Source organism: Barbus barbus, assembly GCF_936440315.1.
Source record: "Barbus barbus genome assembly, chromosome: 34".
NCBI classification, from domain to species: Eukaryota; Metazoa; Chordata; class Actinopteri; order Cypriniformes; family Cyprinidae; genus Barbus; species Barbus barbus.
Window position 1 is genome coordinate 13,651,361 of NC_136762.1, and position 12,541 is coordinate 13,663,901.

Here is a 12,541-nt window from a genome sequence, read left to right on the forward strand (position 1 = left end):
GTTTGTGTGTGTGTGTGTATGTGTGTGTGTGAGTGTGTGTATGAGTGTGTGCGCGCGCGCAAATTCACTTTAGGCGTCCTCCTGCCCTCCTCCTGCCAAAGATTCCCTCATTCACGAGCATCGTCTCTGCCCTTCTGCAGCTCGCGTAAGAGGTTTATAGCTACCGAGAACAGCTTATCCACTAACACCCCGGAATAACCTACCAGAACAAACGAGTGATTTCAACGCAGATATCAAAGGCAAGTACAGATACTTTCACTTCTAGTTTTGAATATTATAACTTAAATCTCAACTTACTAAACTCATCAGTGCTGTGATTTATTGTGTCGTGATGAGCCATAGTGATTAGGCTACTTGTTCAATCAAATACATTGTTATTTGTACGATAGAAAAAATTACATTCAAAACTTTGCTGCTTGAATGTTTCAGTATATAGCATTCATTACACTTTTTTGACAACTTTTAATTTCATTTCTGGTGACGGAAACTAAACTCAGAACTCTTAAAATCTAATAGAAATAACAGACATCATTAACAGCAAGTTAAATGTATGTAACAAAAATATTATTACATAATGATAAGACCATTGTTTACAGTGTGGTTAAGGACATATATAAAACTGTATTGTTATATGGCTTTTTCATTGCACAAATCAGGGTTTTGGTGACTGTGAAAGCCCTTATAATAATTATACTTAATCAAGGTTTTAGTCATCCACATTGTTCTTTCATTTGGTTATATTTCAAATAAACACATTAAAAAGCAATAATAAATAACCAAGCCTCTCACTTTCTAAACACCATGGTGGGTGTAGACTAAAGTCTCAGTTATGTTAAAGCAATGACACCATGTGGTTTACTAGGGAAATCCGGGAATTGGCTGATCTCAAGGACTAACTGTGTTTAACCATTACATAATAGGAGTGTGTTAGTGTAACAAGTCCAAGTGATTTTCTGAAGGTCATGAGGACAGATGTCATATAAAACATGTAAATAACTTTTTCTCTCCATTTACAGAACACAACTTTTAAACATTCAATATATATATTTTTAACAACATGTTTTTACAATTGCGTCACAGGCCAATAACTCTTAGCAACAAGCTGTGGACAGTCAAAATGGTAAAAACATATGGCTCTCATAGAGAAACAATAACAGAAATGTGCTCCTTTTAATGCATGCTGTGACAGCATAATTAACTTATGTCCTCTGGGTGAAGTAAAAATAACCATGCTGTCCATGCTTGTGGTTGTATAAAGTAAAGTCGTGACGTATTGTCAAGTATGGTGACCCATACTCGAAATTGGTGCTCTACGTTTAACCCATCCAAGTGCACACACACAGCAGTGAGTAGTGAACAAATGCACGCACACACACACACACACACACACACACACACACACACACACACACACACACACACACACACACACACACACACACACACACACACACACACACACACACACACACACACACACACACACACACCCGGAGCAGTGGGCAGCCATGCTGCAGCGCCCGGGGAGCAGTTGGGGGTTCGGTGCCTTGCTCAAGGGCACCTCAGTCGTGGTATCGAGGATGGAGAGAGCGCTGTACATTCACTCCCCCCACCTACAATCCCTGCCGGCCGGGGACTCGAACCCGCAACCTTTCAATTACGAGTCCGACTCTCTAACCATTAGGCCACGACTTCCCGTGTATGTACTGGATGTGCGTGTATATATTCTTTTTAAATGTACAACAACTTGACATTTTAAAAAGGGTTCAATTTGTTTTCTATCTATCTATCTATCTATCTATCTATCTATCTATCTATCTATCTATCTATCTATCTATCTATCTATCTATCTGTCTGTCTGTCTATCTATCTATCATCTAAGGTTTCACAGTTATGCTGTGTTGTAATACTGAGAAAATAAGATCTCATTATTCAAAAGTGATAAATGTTTATATATTTCAGGGACACTTGCTGCAAATAATGCATCTTTTCTGCATGCTATTCTGTTGTGTTCAGTGAAGGGAAGGTTTCCAAATGTTGTGCAATCTTCACACTACATTAAAATGTTGAATACATCAGCGTGGATGTAATTTAATGGCTAGAGTTCAAAGGAGAACAGAAGTGGGGATTTGTAATCTAGTTCTCTACTGCCAATAATGTTCTGGGGCAGTTTCATAATATTCTCATAAAGGCATGTAAACAAATAACATCCTAGTTATTATGTCTTTTGAAAATCCAAAAATTCCTGCAAAATGTTGTGGAAAGATTGAAATTTCTGAGGGTTTAACAAAAAAACAGTCCAAGAGCGCACATCCAATAGGCAAAAAGCTCAATGTGGGTGCTCCACCACACAAGAATATGAACCAAAAAATCAAAGTGGGCACACCATAGCTCCAGAAATAGAAAAATATTTATTAATGTTCTCACCACATCTGACGTTTCGAGTTTAGACGCTCTTCATCAGAGTAATAAAAATGTAGTAATAAATAAAATTTGATTAAGAGCGTCTAAGTTCAAAACCTCACCTGTGGTGAGAACATTAATAAATATTTTTCTATTTCTGGAGCTATGGTATGCCCACTTTGATTTTTTGGTTTGTAGTTTGTGATTTTTAGGGTTTGTAATTGATAGGTAAGTAGCTGCAAAGACTAGAGAAAATAAATAAATCTTAATCTGTGCTCTGGATTTTTGTTTGTTCCTCAGATCTGCAGTTGTGAAGATACATTCCAGGAGCTTCTGAAGAGTTTCAGACATAAAGGTCGCTTCCAGCTGCCGGCGGGAAATTTAGAAGTGAAATAAAGGAGACAAACCAACCCAAACGTATGAAAGAGTTAATATCAGACTGAGGACTAGGTTCCTCTCCATTTCTGCGACAAACATCATCACACGTTTGACACAAAATACTGGGAAACAGAATGCCAGCCAAGACACCCATGTACTTAAAGACATCCACACCAAAGCGAGGCAAGAAGCAGAAAATACGGGACGTTCTTTCAGGAGACATGATAAGCCCGCCGCTGGGTGATGTGCGTCACAGTGCCCACGTCGGGCCTGAGGGAGAAGGGGACATGTTTGGCGATGTGGGATTCTTGCAAGGTAAACTCAATATGCTTCCACCCCTCAATCAAACGCCCGGCTCTCGTTCTCACAGCATTGACAGAAGAATGGATGAGATGGTCGATGTGAACAGCAAGAGCCACACTTACCATCGCAGTCATAATTCTCATCACAATTCTCTCCTCAAAACCACCATCTCCATGCCGGTGTTCATCACGCCTGTGAAACCTCCTCCTAAACCCCCACGTCTGCATTTAGACGAGCAGCCGTCCTCTGTTCATAAGCAGCAGAATCACCATCACAGTCCAACGCAGCAGCGCTCCATGTCTGTGTGTGAGGAAGGGATTGGGAAGCGCAGGGATCCCTGTCGTGACCTCACTCTCTCCACCTCCATCGCAGTCCTGCCACACCTGGTGCCTTCCACAGGCTCCTTGTCCGAGGCTTCCTCGGATGACTCCATGTCGGAAGGCTGTGGTCCGCTGGACCCAAAACGAGGCTTGAGTCTGGACTCTGATGCAGGGCTCAGTAATGAGGACCTGCGGAGCGAACACTGTGAATCTCCAGCTATCTCACCCAGCATGTCACGCTCGGAATCCCTAATGGGTTTGGACCTGGACCTGGGACCATCCATTTTGGAGGATGTTCTAAGGATCATGGACCGTTATAAGAGTGTGGAAGAGAGACATGAGATATAAAGGGACTCTTTTAGATACTGTAATATTGGCGTCAGCTCACCCATGCCATCTTATTATGCCTGAAACAGAGGACAATGAAATAATAAGAGGACAATGAAAGAATTGGGATGGATGAGCAATAGCTGGCTGTGCCACAGATGCTGCAGAGTTATGGCACATTTTTATCCACATGCAGTTATAACAAATAGGCAATCATCTTTACAGCTTTAACTCTGAAAAATACAATCCATCAATCTATCAATTTCCATAGGGTGATCCAGTCATAGCACAACAGTGTTAATGGATAACATAACAAGTGCAGTGTTTTGCTGGGTTTTGGTCAACTGGAGATGTAAAATATTTAAGCACTAATAATTTGTTCATTTTTATATTTGCTATTGCTTATGAAGCTATGTTTTGCAGGGAAAGGAATTGGGATTTTGGCTATGTTGTATATTTTCCTGGAAAATGTCACACATTTTGCAGAAAGTTCAGAAAGTATAATTTTTAGTCAGTGTAGGTGAATATGACCAAGTAATAACTCAAAATGGAGTTTTGATTTATTTCCACTGGAGTAAACCTATTATGCTATTAAGTGATCTAAGATCATTATTTTCCCTGCCTATGAGTACAAAGGAAATCACTTTGTAAAGGTTTATCATTGATGTGGTGTTATATTACAGTATTTTATTGCATTGTAATATATTAAATAAAATAATCATGTTAATAAAATATTATAAATATATATGCCTCTACTGTTTTAATAATAAAATATTTTATTTTTCTCTTTCTTTTTTGTATGATTTAAAATGGAATGTTTTTTATATACTCTAGGATTTAAAAAAATAAGCATTTAATAAATCATATTTACATGTATTAATTTTTAAAAGTATTTCCTAAAATTAAACGTGTTATTATTAAACATTTATTTATTATTGCTTTAAAATAACTGATGTTTCACTGAAATTTTTTAGTGGAGGAGGAGGGGAGGGGGGAAGAGGAGAAGGAAGAGGGGGGGGGAAGAGGAGAAGGAGGGGGGAGAGGAAGAGGAGGAGAAGGAAGAGGAAGAGGAGAAGGAGGAGGGAGGAGGAAGAGGTGAAGGAGGGGGAGAGGAGGAGGAGGAGGAGGGGGGAGGAAGAGGAGGAGGAGGAAGAGGAAGAGGAGAAGGAGGGGGAGGGGGAGAGGAGGAGGGGGGGGGAGGAAAAGGAGGGGGGGGGGGAGGAGGAAGAGGAGGGGGGAGGAGGAGGGGGCTAGTAATTAGAGTCTCTGGATCGAGTTCACAGTAGGTGGCGGTATTGCGCGAAATTGGTGCAATCCGCCAAAAAAAGGGAAGAAGAAGATAGAAGTCTGTTGTGTAAAAAACACATGACAGTTCCAATTACTGCTATATAAATGTGTGAAATTATAGAAAACTGACCACCAGAAACACACCGGTGCTGCAAATTACTATCAAGCCAACATGAAGTGAGTGAAATGGTCGAATTTCAATATATCGACTTATAGCATTGCAAATATGCAGACTGGCAGTTCTCCAAACCACCTGTATTAACAGATGTTTTCTGCTCTAATGTCTCTTTCATCCATTTAGGCTGAATATCGAGGGGTTATTAGTCTACTTTCCGTATGACTACATTTATCCTGAACAATACTCGTACATGCTTGAGCTGAAAAGGACGCTGGACGCAAAGGTGTGTCATAATCCATTTATTAAGCCAATATTGTCGTATATGTAATATGTTAACATTATGGGTAGTAAACATGACATTTCACGCCGTGCCAAAAGTACCATGCAATATAATGTGCAACACTTAATCTAAAACGGGTTTAAACTGCAACTTAAACTCGTGATAATTAGTAGCCTACTTGTGCTTTTATGTTGAATAGTTGTTGTTGGTGGCTTAATTATGCGTGTATAACTTGTGTGTGTGTTTCTTATTATTAATTAGAAGCCAAAGGAAAAATTCCACATTGACTGATTGACTGATTTAACATTATCCACCAATCAATCATGCATGCAGCTTTTGTAGTCTCATATTAACTGAGAGACAACTATCTATCTATTTTTCTCTCTATCAATCTATCTGTTCCCCCACTTTTTATTATCTTGCAAAGGGTCATGGAGTTCTGGAGATGCCTTCAGGAACCGGAAAAACTATTTCTCTTCTTTCCCTCATTGTTGCTTACCAACAGGTGAGGGAATTCTGAATGACTGTGTTATATAACTTGAAACTTCACTATAATGAGAGACTGATAACTGCAAATAATTAGATTTATATTTTCACAACTTGCAGGCTTACCCTTTAGAAGTCACCAAGCTTGTCTACTGTTCTCGCACAGTGCCTGAAATAGAGAAGGTATTTAACATTATATTCATGTTTATAACCCTTTGCATACTTCATGACTTATTGTTAAATTTCTTTTCAAATATGCGTTTCATCTATTAATTATCTATTTATTTTCTGTAACCTCTCTGTTCTCCTGTCAGGTTGTGGAGGAGCTAAGGAAACTAATGGATTACTATACAAAGCAAACAGGAGCGAAAAATGACTTCCTTGCACTGGCACTTTCTTCACGGAAAAACCTGTGCATTCATCCTGAGGTAGAAGCTGCTAAATGAGCAGATCTGCGTGTGGTTTCAGTAAAAAAAAATTGTGTGCAGGTGAATTAATTTAGTGGATTTGAATGTGTGATTACAGGTGAGCTCTCTGCGTTTTGGAAAAGAAGTAGATGGAAAGTGTCACAGTCTGACAGCATCATATATTCGCGCGCAGCATCACAGTAACCCAACTCAACCTGTCTGCCAGTTCTATGAGGTGCGAAGCATTTCTCAAGCATTTGCTGTTGGATTTGGCCTTTTTTCTAATCCTGGTCAAATTTGTGCAAGGCCTGAATTCCTATATGTATTTAATTGTATTCTGGAATATGAAGTAATCATGTTTATTAGAAGAAAATCTTACATTTTTTAAATATTTAAAAAATATTTATGATTTAAAATAATAAACATTTATTGTTATATATTTTGTCAAATTGTGTCTTTGATCGCAATATTAAAAATAAAAAAACTAAAATATTTAATTTAAATATAAATCCATTTAAAGTAAAATTTTTAACTAACATTAAATTACTCATTTCCCTGTACGCAGGAATTTGATGCAGTGGGCAGACAGGTGCCCATTCCTCCTGGTATATATAACTTGGATGATCTGAAGGACTTTGGGCGTAGAAAAGGCTGGTGTCCGTACTTCCTGGCACGTTACGCAGTGAGTACTTGCTAGATTTAATATGGTGGAGGATTGCTGCAATTGATTGATGATTGATACAGTTGATTGTTGTTGCTTTCATACATTTCTTCTTTTAGATTCTTCACGCAAACATTGTAGTGTACAGCTACCATTACTTACTTGATCCAAAAATTGCAGACCTGGTCTCGAAAGAGCTCGCAAAGAAATCTGTAGTTGTGTTCGACGAGGCTCACAACATCGGTGAGTAGAAATTTGCAGTACTTGTCATGATCACCCATATCACGTGGACAGATCTTGGTTATTTAAGCTGATATTGTTCCTTCTAGATAACGTGTGTATTGATTCCATGAGCGTCAACATTACAAGGAGGACTCTGGATCGCTGTCAGACTAATGTGGAAACCCTGCAAAACACCATTAGCAGGTGTGACAAAATACTGGGAGAGTGAATTATTAGTATTTTATTTATTACTACATGAGTAATGCCTTTAATTTCCTTCCATCTATTTGTGTTCTTTTAAAGAATTAAGGAAACAGATGCTGCCAGACTCAGAGAAGAATACAGGAGATTAGTTGAAGGTCTTAAAGAAGCAAATGTTGCCAGAGAAACTGACATCTATCTGTCCAACCCAGTTCTGCCAGATGAAATCCTCCAAGGTGAGTTTTATTATCTACAACAACTAGGCCTGTCGCAATAATCAATATATCGACTTATCGCACAATATATGGACATGACCTCAATTTTTGGTGACGCAATATACTGCCCATTATATTTATATAAAAATGAATGTCAACATGTTTTTTGCATTCCACTTGCACCTGTGTCTTTTGCAGCTTCTCGTACATAACGTGGTGTAGTCATGAGCTGCTAGTTCACATTTAAAAAATGCTTCTACTAAAAAGTTTCATCTGCAGATATGGCCATAGTTAGGGATCTGTGCCTTTGTGCATACGGACATCTCTGCTAAGTAGGGATCGTGTTTATCAGCAATAGTGTGCACCCTTAATTTACAGAGAAAAGAAGGTCAGAGAAAAATCATCCAAGTTCATTGTGCATTTTTCTTTTTTCTTGTTACTTTGCACTTTTTGTTAGAAAATGTTAATTTACTATTTATTCAAATTTTAAGGTATAAAATTTTTATACTTAATTTCCATGATCTAAATATTCTTATTTGAATGTGTATCGGACTTTTTGCATTATTATGCTGTTGAATTATGATTATATATTCAGTGGCATAAAATGACAATAATATCACTTATCGCAATTATTTCTGGGGCAATTTATCGCACAACAAAAAGTTATCGTGACACGCCTAAAAACAACCCCTAAAATATTTGAGTCACACGAAAATGTCTGTCGTTGCATTAGATAAAAGATATGAAACCAAGTAGCCTCTGCAAACAAATGTCATATTTCACATAACTAACTTTTAACTGAGCATTTTGGTGATGGCTTTCAACCAACTGGTCCCAAGGTAATTTTTAGCTGATATATGAAGTCATCCTCCCTGTTTGACATCCAGAAATGTCCAGATACTTTGTGTTGATTTTAATAAAAAAACCAAAAACAATGTCTGCTCTATAATATGAAACCTAACAGATTTCGTTTGTGAGAATTTAGCTTTAAATAGCTACATTTCTTTAAATACCACTTGTTTTAAAATTTTGGTTCAATAATGTGGCTTAAGTATCCAAATATATTTGGCAAATGCGACTCTCACTACAGAGGCTGTACCTGGCAGCATTCGCACTGCAGAGCACTTCGTGGGCTTTATGAAGCGCTTCCTGGAGTACCTGAAGGCACGTTTGCGAATCCATCATGTGGTTCAAGAGAGTGCCCCTCAGTTCCTCAAAGACATCTATGAGAAGGTTTGCATTGACCGCAAACCCCTGAGGTGAGTAAAAGAATCAGTCTGTTTCTTCTGCCGTCCCATACTGAAGTACTGGTGGTCATTAAGTAATAAAGCAACATATTCACCCCAGCTTAAATATATATTTAATCCACTTCCAGATTTTGTGCTGAGAGGCTGCGCTCACTGTTGAGGACGCTGGAGATCGCAGACATCGCTGACTTCTCAGCCATTACCTTGATCTCACACTTTGCCACACTTGTCAGCACCTACAGCAAAGGTAACAAAGCCTTGTCCTGGACTCCTTCTATCATAAAGCTGTGGTCACACAAAATTTAATCCTGCGAATTTGCGCAGGAGAAATCCAGCAAATCCATATGATTAGGAATTTTGCATGTGAGCAAACAGTTTTCCTATGCAGATTTTGCAATGGGTTCTAATTATTTCCTGCAATGTGAGTCCTATGTGTAATCGTTCTCTTTTAGGCTTTACCATCATCATTGAGCCCTTTGAAGATAAAACGCCAACAATAGCAAATCCTGTTCTTCACTTCAGGTGTGTTATTTCTGCTCTAATACAATTTCTCAATGTCTTTTTAATTCAGTTTATTAGCTTTGTCACTAACTTTGGATTCTTTTGATGCAGTTGCATGGACCCCTCTATTGCCATAAAGCCAGTGTTTGGGCGCTTTCAATCAGTCATTATCACATCAGGGGTAAGATGTGCTCCTCAATCTATATGCCCCATCTTTCCATGAATATTAGATTACACACACACTGCTCACTAATCTCTTCATTGTAATCCCACTGTAACACTCATGCCATCTGTGTGAGACACACCTCACTTTCACCTTAAAGCGTGCAGGCCGCATTTAAAATGGGTTTTCTTTAGCTTGCCAGTTGGTTTAAAATGGGGGAACCTTTTATACAACATCTGTAGCCTATACATCTGTTACTGCAAAACACAAATGCTATTTATGAAATCTCCTGCAGTTATTTGTTTTAGAAACTTCACTATTTTGAGTTCGCAAATGTTTGATTTAGATCATTTTTGATTCTCTCTCTAAATAGACACTCTCTCCACTGGACATCTACCCACGCATTCTTGATTTCCACCCAGTCACTATGGCATCCTTCACCATGACACTGGCACGAACCTGCCTGTGCCCTCTTGTGAGTTATGACTACTCAACTGTGTGTAGTTTACCATTTGAAGAAAGCAATTATGCAAATATTTGCATATTTAATAGAGTTTCAAATGAAGATATACTGAGCTGGCATCTTTTAAAAACACATTAAATCAGTGGTTTTCAGTGTTTTTGGCCCCGTTGCCCTACACAATATTGGAAGCCCCCCATTTAGGCAAAATTATGTTTGATATTTCTGCTGACAAAGCTGCTTAAGAGAAACTGAGTATTTATATATTAAATTTAGTAACTATATGTTTCATTATGTGATTCCAGAAGTTTTAAGAATTATATATATATATATATATATATATATATATATATATATATATATATATATATATATATACAGTATATAATATGATATGTATTTTTGTCCATTTTTACTATGATATATTTCCAACTTCCAGATTGTTGGCAGAGGGAATGATCAAGTAGCGATGACCTCCAAGTTTGAAACCAGAGAAGATTTTGGTGAGTTATGTGTTTTTGTTTATATTCATTTTATTTTGCCAGTGCAGTTAAAAGATAACCTCTTTATTTAAAATACATCTCACAGCTGTGATCCGGAATTATGGAAACCTGCTGCTGGAAATGTCTGCCATCGTTCCCGATGGGATCGTTGCATTCTTCACGAGTTACATGTACATGGAGAACATTGTGGCCTCATGGTATGAACAGGTATGAAGAGACAACTTGATTCCTTCTCAGATCATTGAAAGTGCTGTTATGATAATCATAACTCATTCTCTTGCTTGATTTGTAGGGTATCCTTGAGAACATCCAAAGAAACAAGCTCATTTTCATAGAAACCCAGGATGCAGCCGAGACCAGCATGGCCCTGGAGAAGTATCAAGAGGTCAATAAACATTGGGGTTTTAATGCTCCCTAATCCAATTTTCTGTAATCATGTTGTGTAATGTTGACTTTATTTTAGGTTCCCTGTGTTAAAGTAATCACTTTTGCTTTTACTTTCAGGCCTGTGAGAACGGCAGAGGAGCAATTCTGCTCTCAGTGGCAAGAGGGAAAGTGTCAGAGGGGATTGACTTTGGTGGATACTACTTCCTTTAATTTTGAGCTTTTTTATATACCGGTTTTCTGCTGGTCTTAAATCTTAATTCACCCTGTCATAAATTACAGCCTTAGAAAGGTCTTAAATTGGAGCAGAAAGTCTTACATTCATAAAGTCATGGAATTAAATGTTGCATGTAGAAAAAAATGAATATCTTCCTCAGTATTTTTGTCCTTTTTTCCCAGTATAAATATATAAACATTCTTAAAGATTTTATTAGCAGATATTTTTGTCTCATTTTAATCAAACTTTGTGGGCCCTTCCATTAATTCCTAAAATTTTATTAAGTCTTAAAATTACTTTCATAAAACCTGCAGAAAACTTGTTATAATCAGCAAATTCTTCAAAACAATTAAGTGTAAACACTTTGTTCATCAGTTTTTCTTTTCAACCCCCAGTTCATCATTTTGGCCGTGCCGTTATCATGTTTGGAGTACCATACGTTTACACCCAGAGTCGAATCCTCAAGGTTTGTAGAGCTTTTTCTCCCAGATCTCGAATACATTTCTAATTTATAAGATTTCCAATACATTCTGTAATGAATAAAAATACCCTGATCTGTTTGATTGAATCAGGCACGGCTGGAATACCTCAGAGATCAGTTTCAAATCCGAGAAAATGACTTTCTGACGTTTGATGCAATGCGCCATGCAGCTCAGTGTGTGGGCAGAGCCATCCGAGGCAAAACAGACTACGGCCTGATGATCTTTGCCGATAAGGTAAGTAAACCGATGAGAAAGTAGCATGATTATTTTTTCCCCTAAGTTGTTTAATTCTTGTGTTTCCCTCAGCGTTACGCACGAGCGGATAAGCGAGGAAAGCTGCCCCGCTGGATCCAGGAACACCTTACAGATGGAAGCCTAAATCTGACCATTGATGAGACAGTTCAGTTATCCAAGCACTTTCTACGACAGATGGCCCAGCCCTTCAGACGGGTAACCACAATAACCTTCCTCAGCCTGTTCAATGATCTAAACCTCTCATGCTTAGTGTGTGTTCACTCAATAAGTTGTTAAATTCTACATAAATTGAAACCAGTTGAAATCATATATAAACACTAAAAGCAAAAGTGCAATGATACGTTTGCAGGGATGAGATTGTGAGGTACATGTTCTTCTTTATGTTGTATTAAGAGCCTTTGTGTCATGTTTGTGTGGCAGGAGGATCAGTTGGGTCTGTCCTTGCTGACCTTGGAACAGCTGCAGTCTGAGGACATGCTTCAGAGAATTGCTCAGATCGCTCAACAAGCCTGAGGTCTCAAAAGGAACAAAGGCTGGGAGCTGTGTATATATGTATTCTTTTTTTATGATTCTTTAATATGGTGTTTTCTACAACAAGAAGCATTAATAAATGCTGTTATGTAGCCAGTGACGTTCTTTACTGTTTGAAGAGAAACATACTCTCAAAACCAGCTGCAGAGGGCACACAAACACACTAATTTAAGAGGAAACTACTGGAGGT

At 38.2% G+C, this 12,541-nt stretch overlaps 2 protein-coding genes across 2 annotated transcripts; both read left to right on the forward strand.

The window, feature by feature from the left end:
• Window positions 1-2,787: 2,787 nt before the first annotated feature.
• LOC306854447 (cdc42 effector protein 2-like) lies at window positions 2,788-3,891 on the forward strand. Its single transcript, XM_079392438.1, has one exon. The coding sequence runs from the start codon at window positions 2,916-2,918 to the stop codon at window positions 3,750-3,752; it is 837 nt and encodes a 278-aa protein (XP_079248564.1). The 5' UTR covers window positions 2,788-2,915; the 3' UTR covers window positions 3,753-3,891.
• Window positions 3,892-5,048: 1,157 nt separating this feature from the next.
• On the forward strand, window positions 5,049-12,450 carry LOC306854433 (general transcription and DNA repair factor IIH helicase subunit XPD). The gene is made up of 23 exons (XM_079392411.1): window positions 5,049-5,195; window positions 5,320-5,419; window positions 5,844-5,921; window positions 6,023-6,085; window positions 6,217-6,330; window positions 6,428-6,544; window positions 6,875-6,991; window positions 7,090-7,213; window positions 7,300-7,396; window positions 7,496-7,629; window positions 8,699-8,867; window positions 8,984-9,102; window positions 9,308-9,377; window positions 9,468-9,537; window positions 9,893-9,994; window positions 10,419-10,482; window positions 10,568-10,689; window positions 10,775-10,867; window positions 10,987-11,059; window positions 11,479-11,549; window positions 11,656-11,799; window positions 11,872-12,015; window positions 12,241-12,450. Exons 1-23 carry the CDS (start codon window positions 5,191-5,193, stop codon window positions 12,331-12,333), a joined length of 2,283 nt encoding a protein of 760 aa, XP_079248537.1. The 5' UTR covers window positions 5,049-5,190; the 3' UTR covers window positions 12,334-12,450.
• The last annotated feature ends 91 nt before the right edge of the window (window positions 12,451-12,541 follow it).

Coding starts and splice junctions, on each gene's coding strand:
- LOC306854447 (XM_079392438.1), top strand. CDS start 2,916: ATGCCAGCCAAGACACCCATGTACTTAAAGACATCCACACCAAAGCGA.
- LOC306854433 (XM_079392411.1), top strand. Junction 6,086..6,216: donor CAGTGCCTGAAATAGAGAAG/GTATTTAACATT, acceptor TTCTCCTGTCAG/GTTGTGGAGGAGCTAAGGAA. Junction 11,800..11,871: donor TGATGATCTTTGCCGATAAG/GTAAGTAAACCG, acceptor TGTTTCCCTCAG/CGTTACGCACGAGCGGATAA.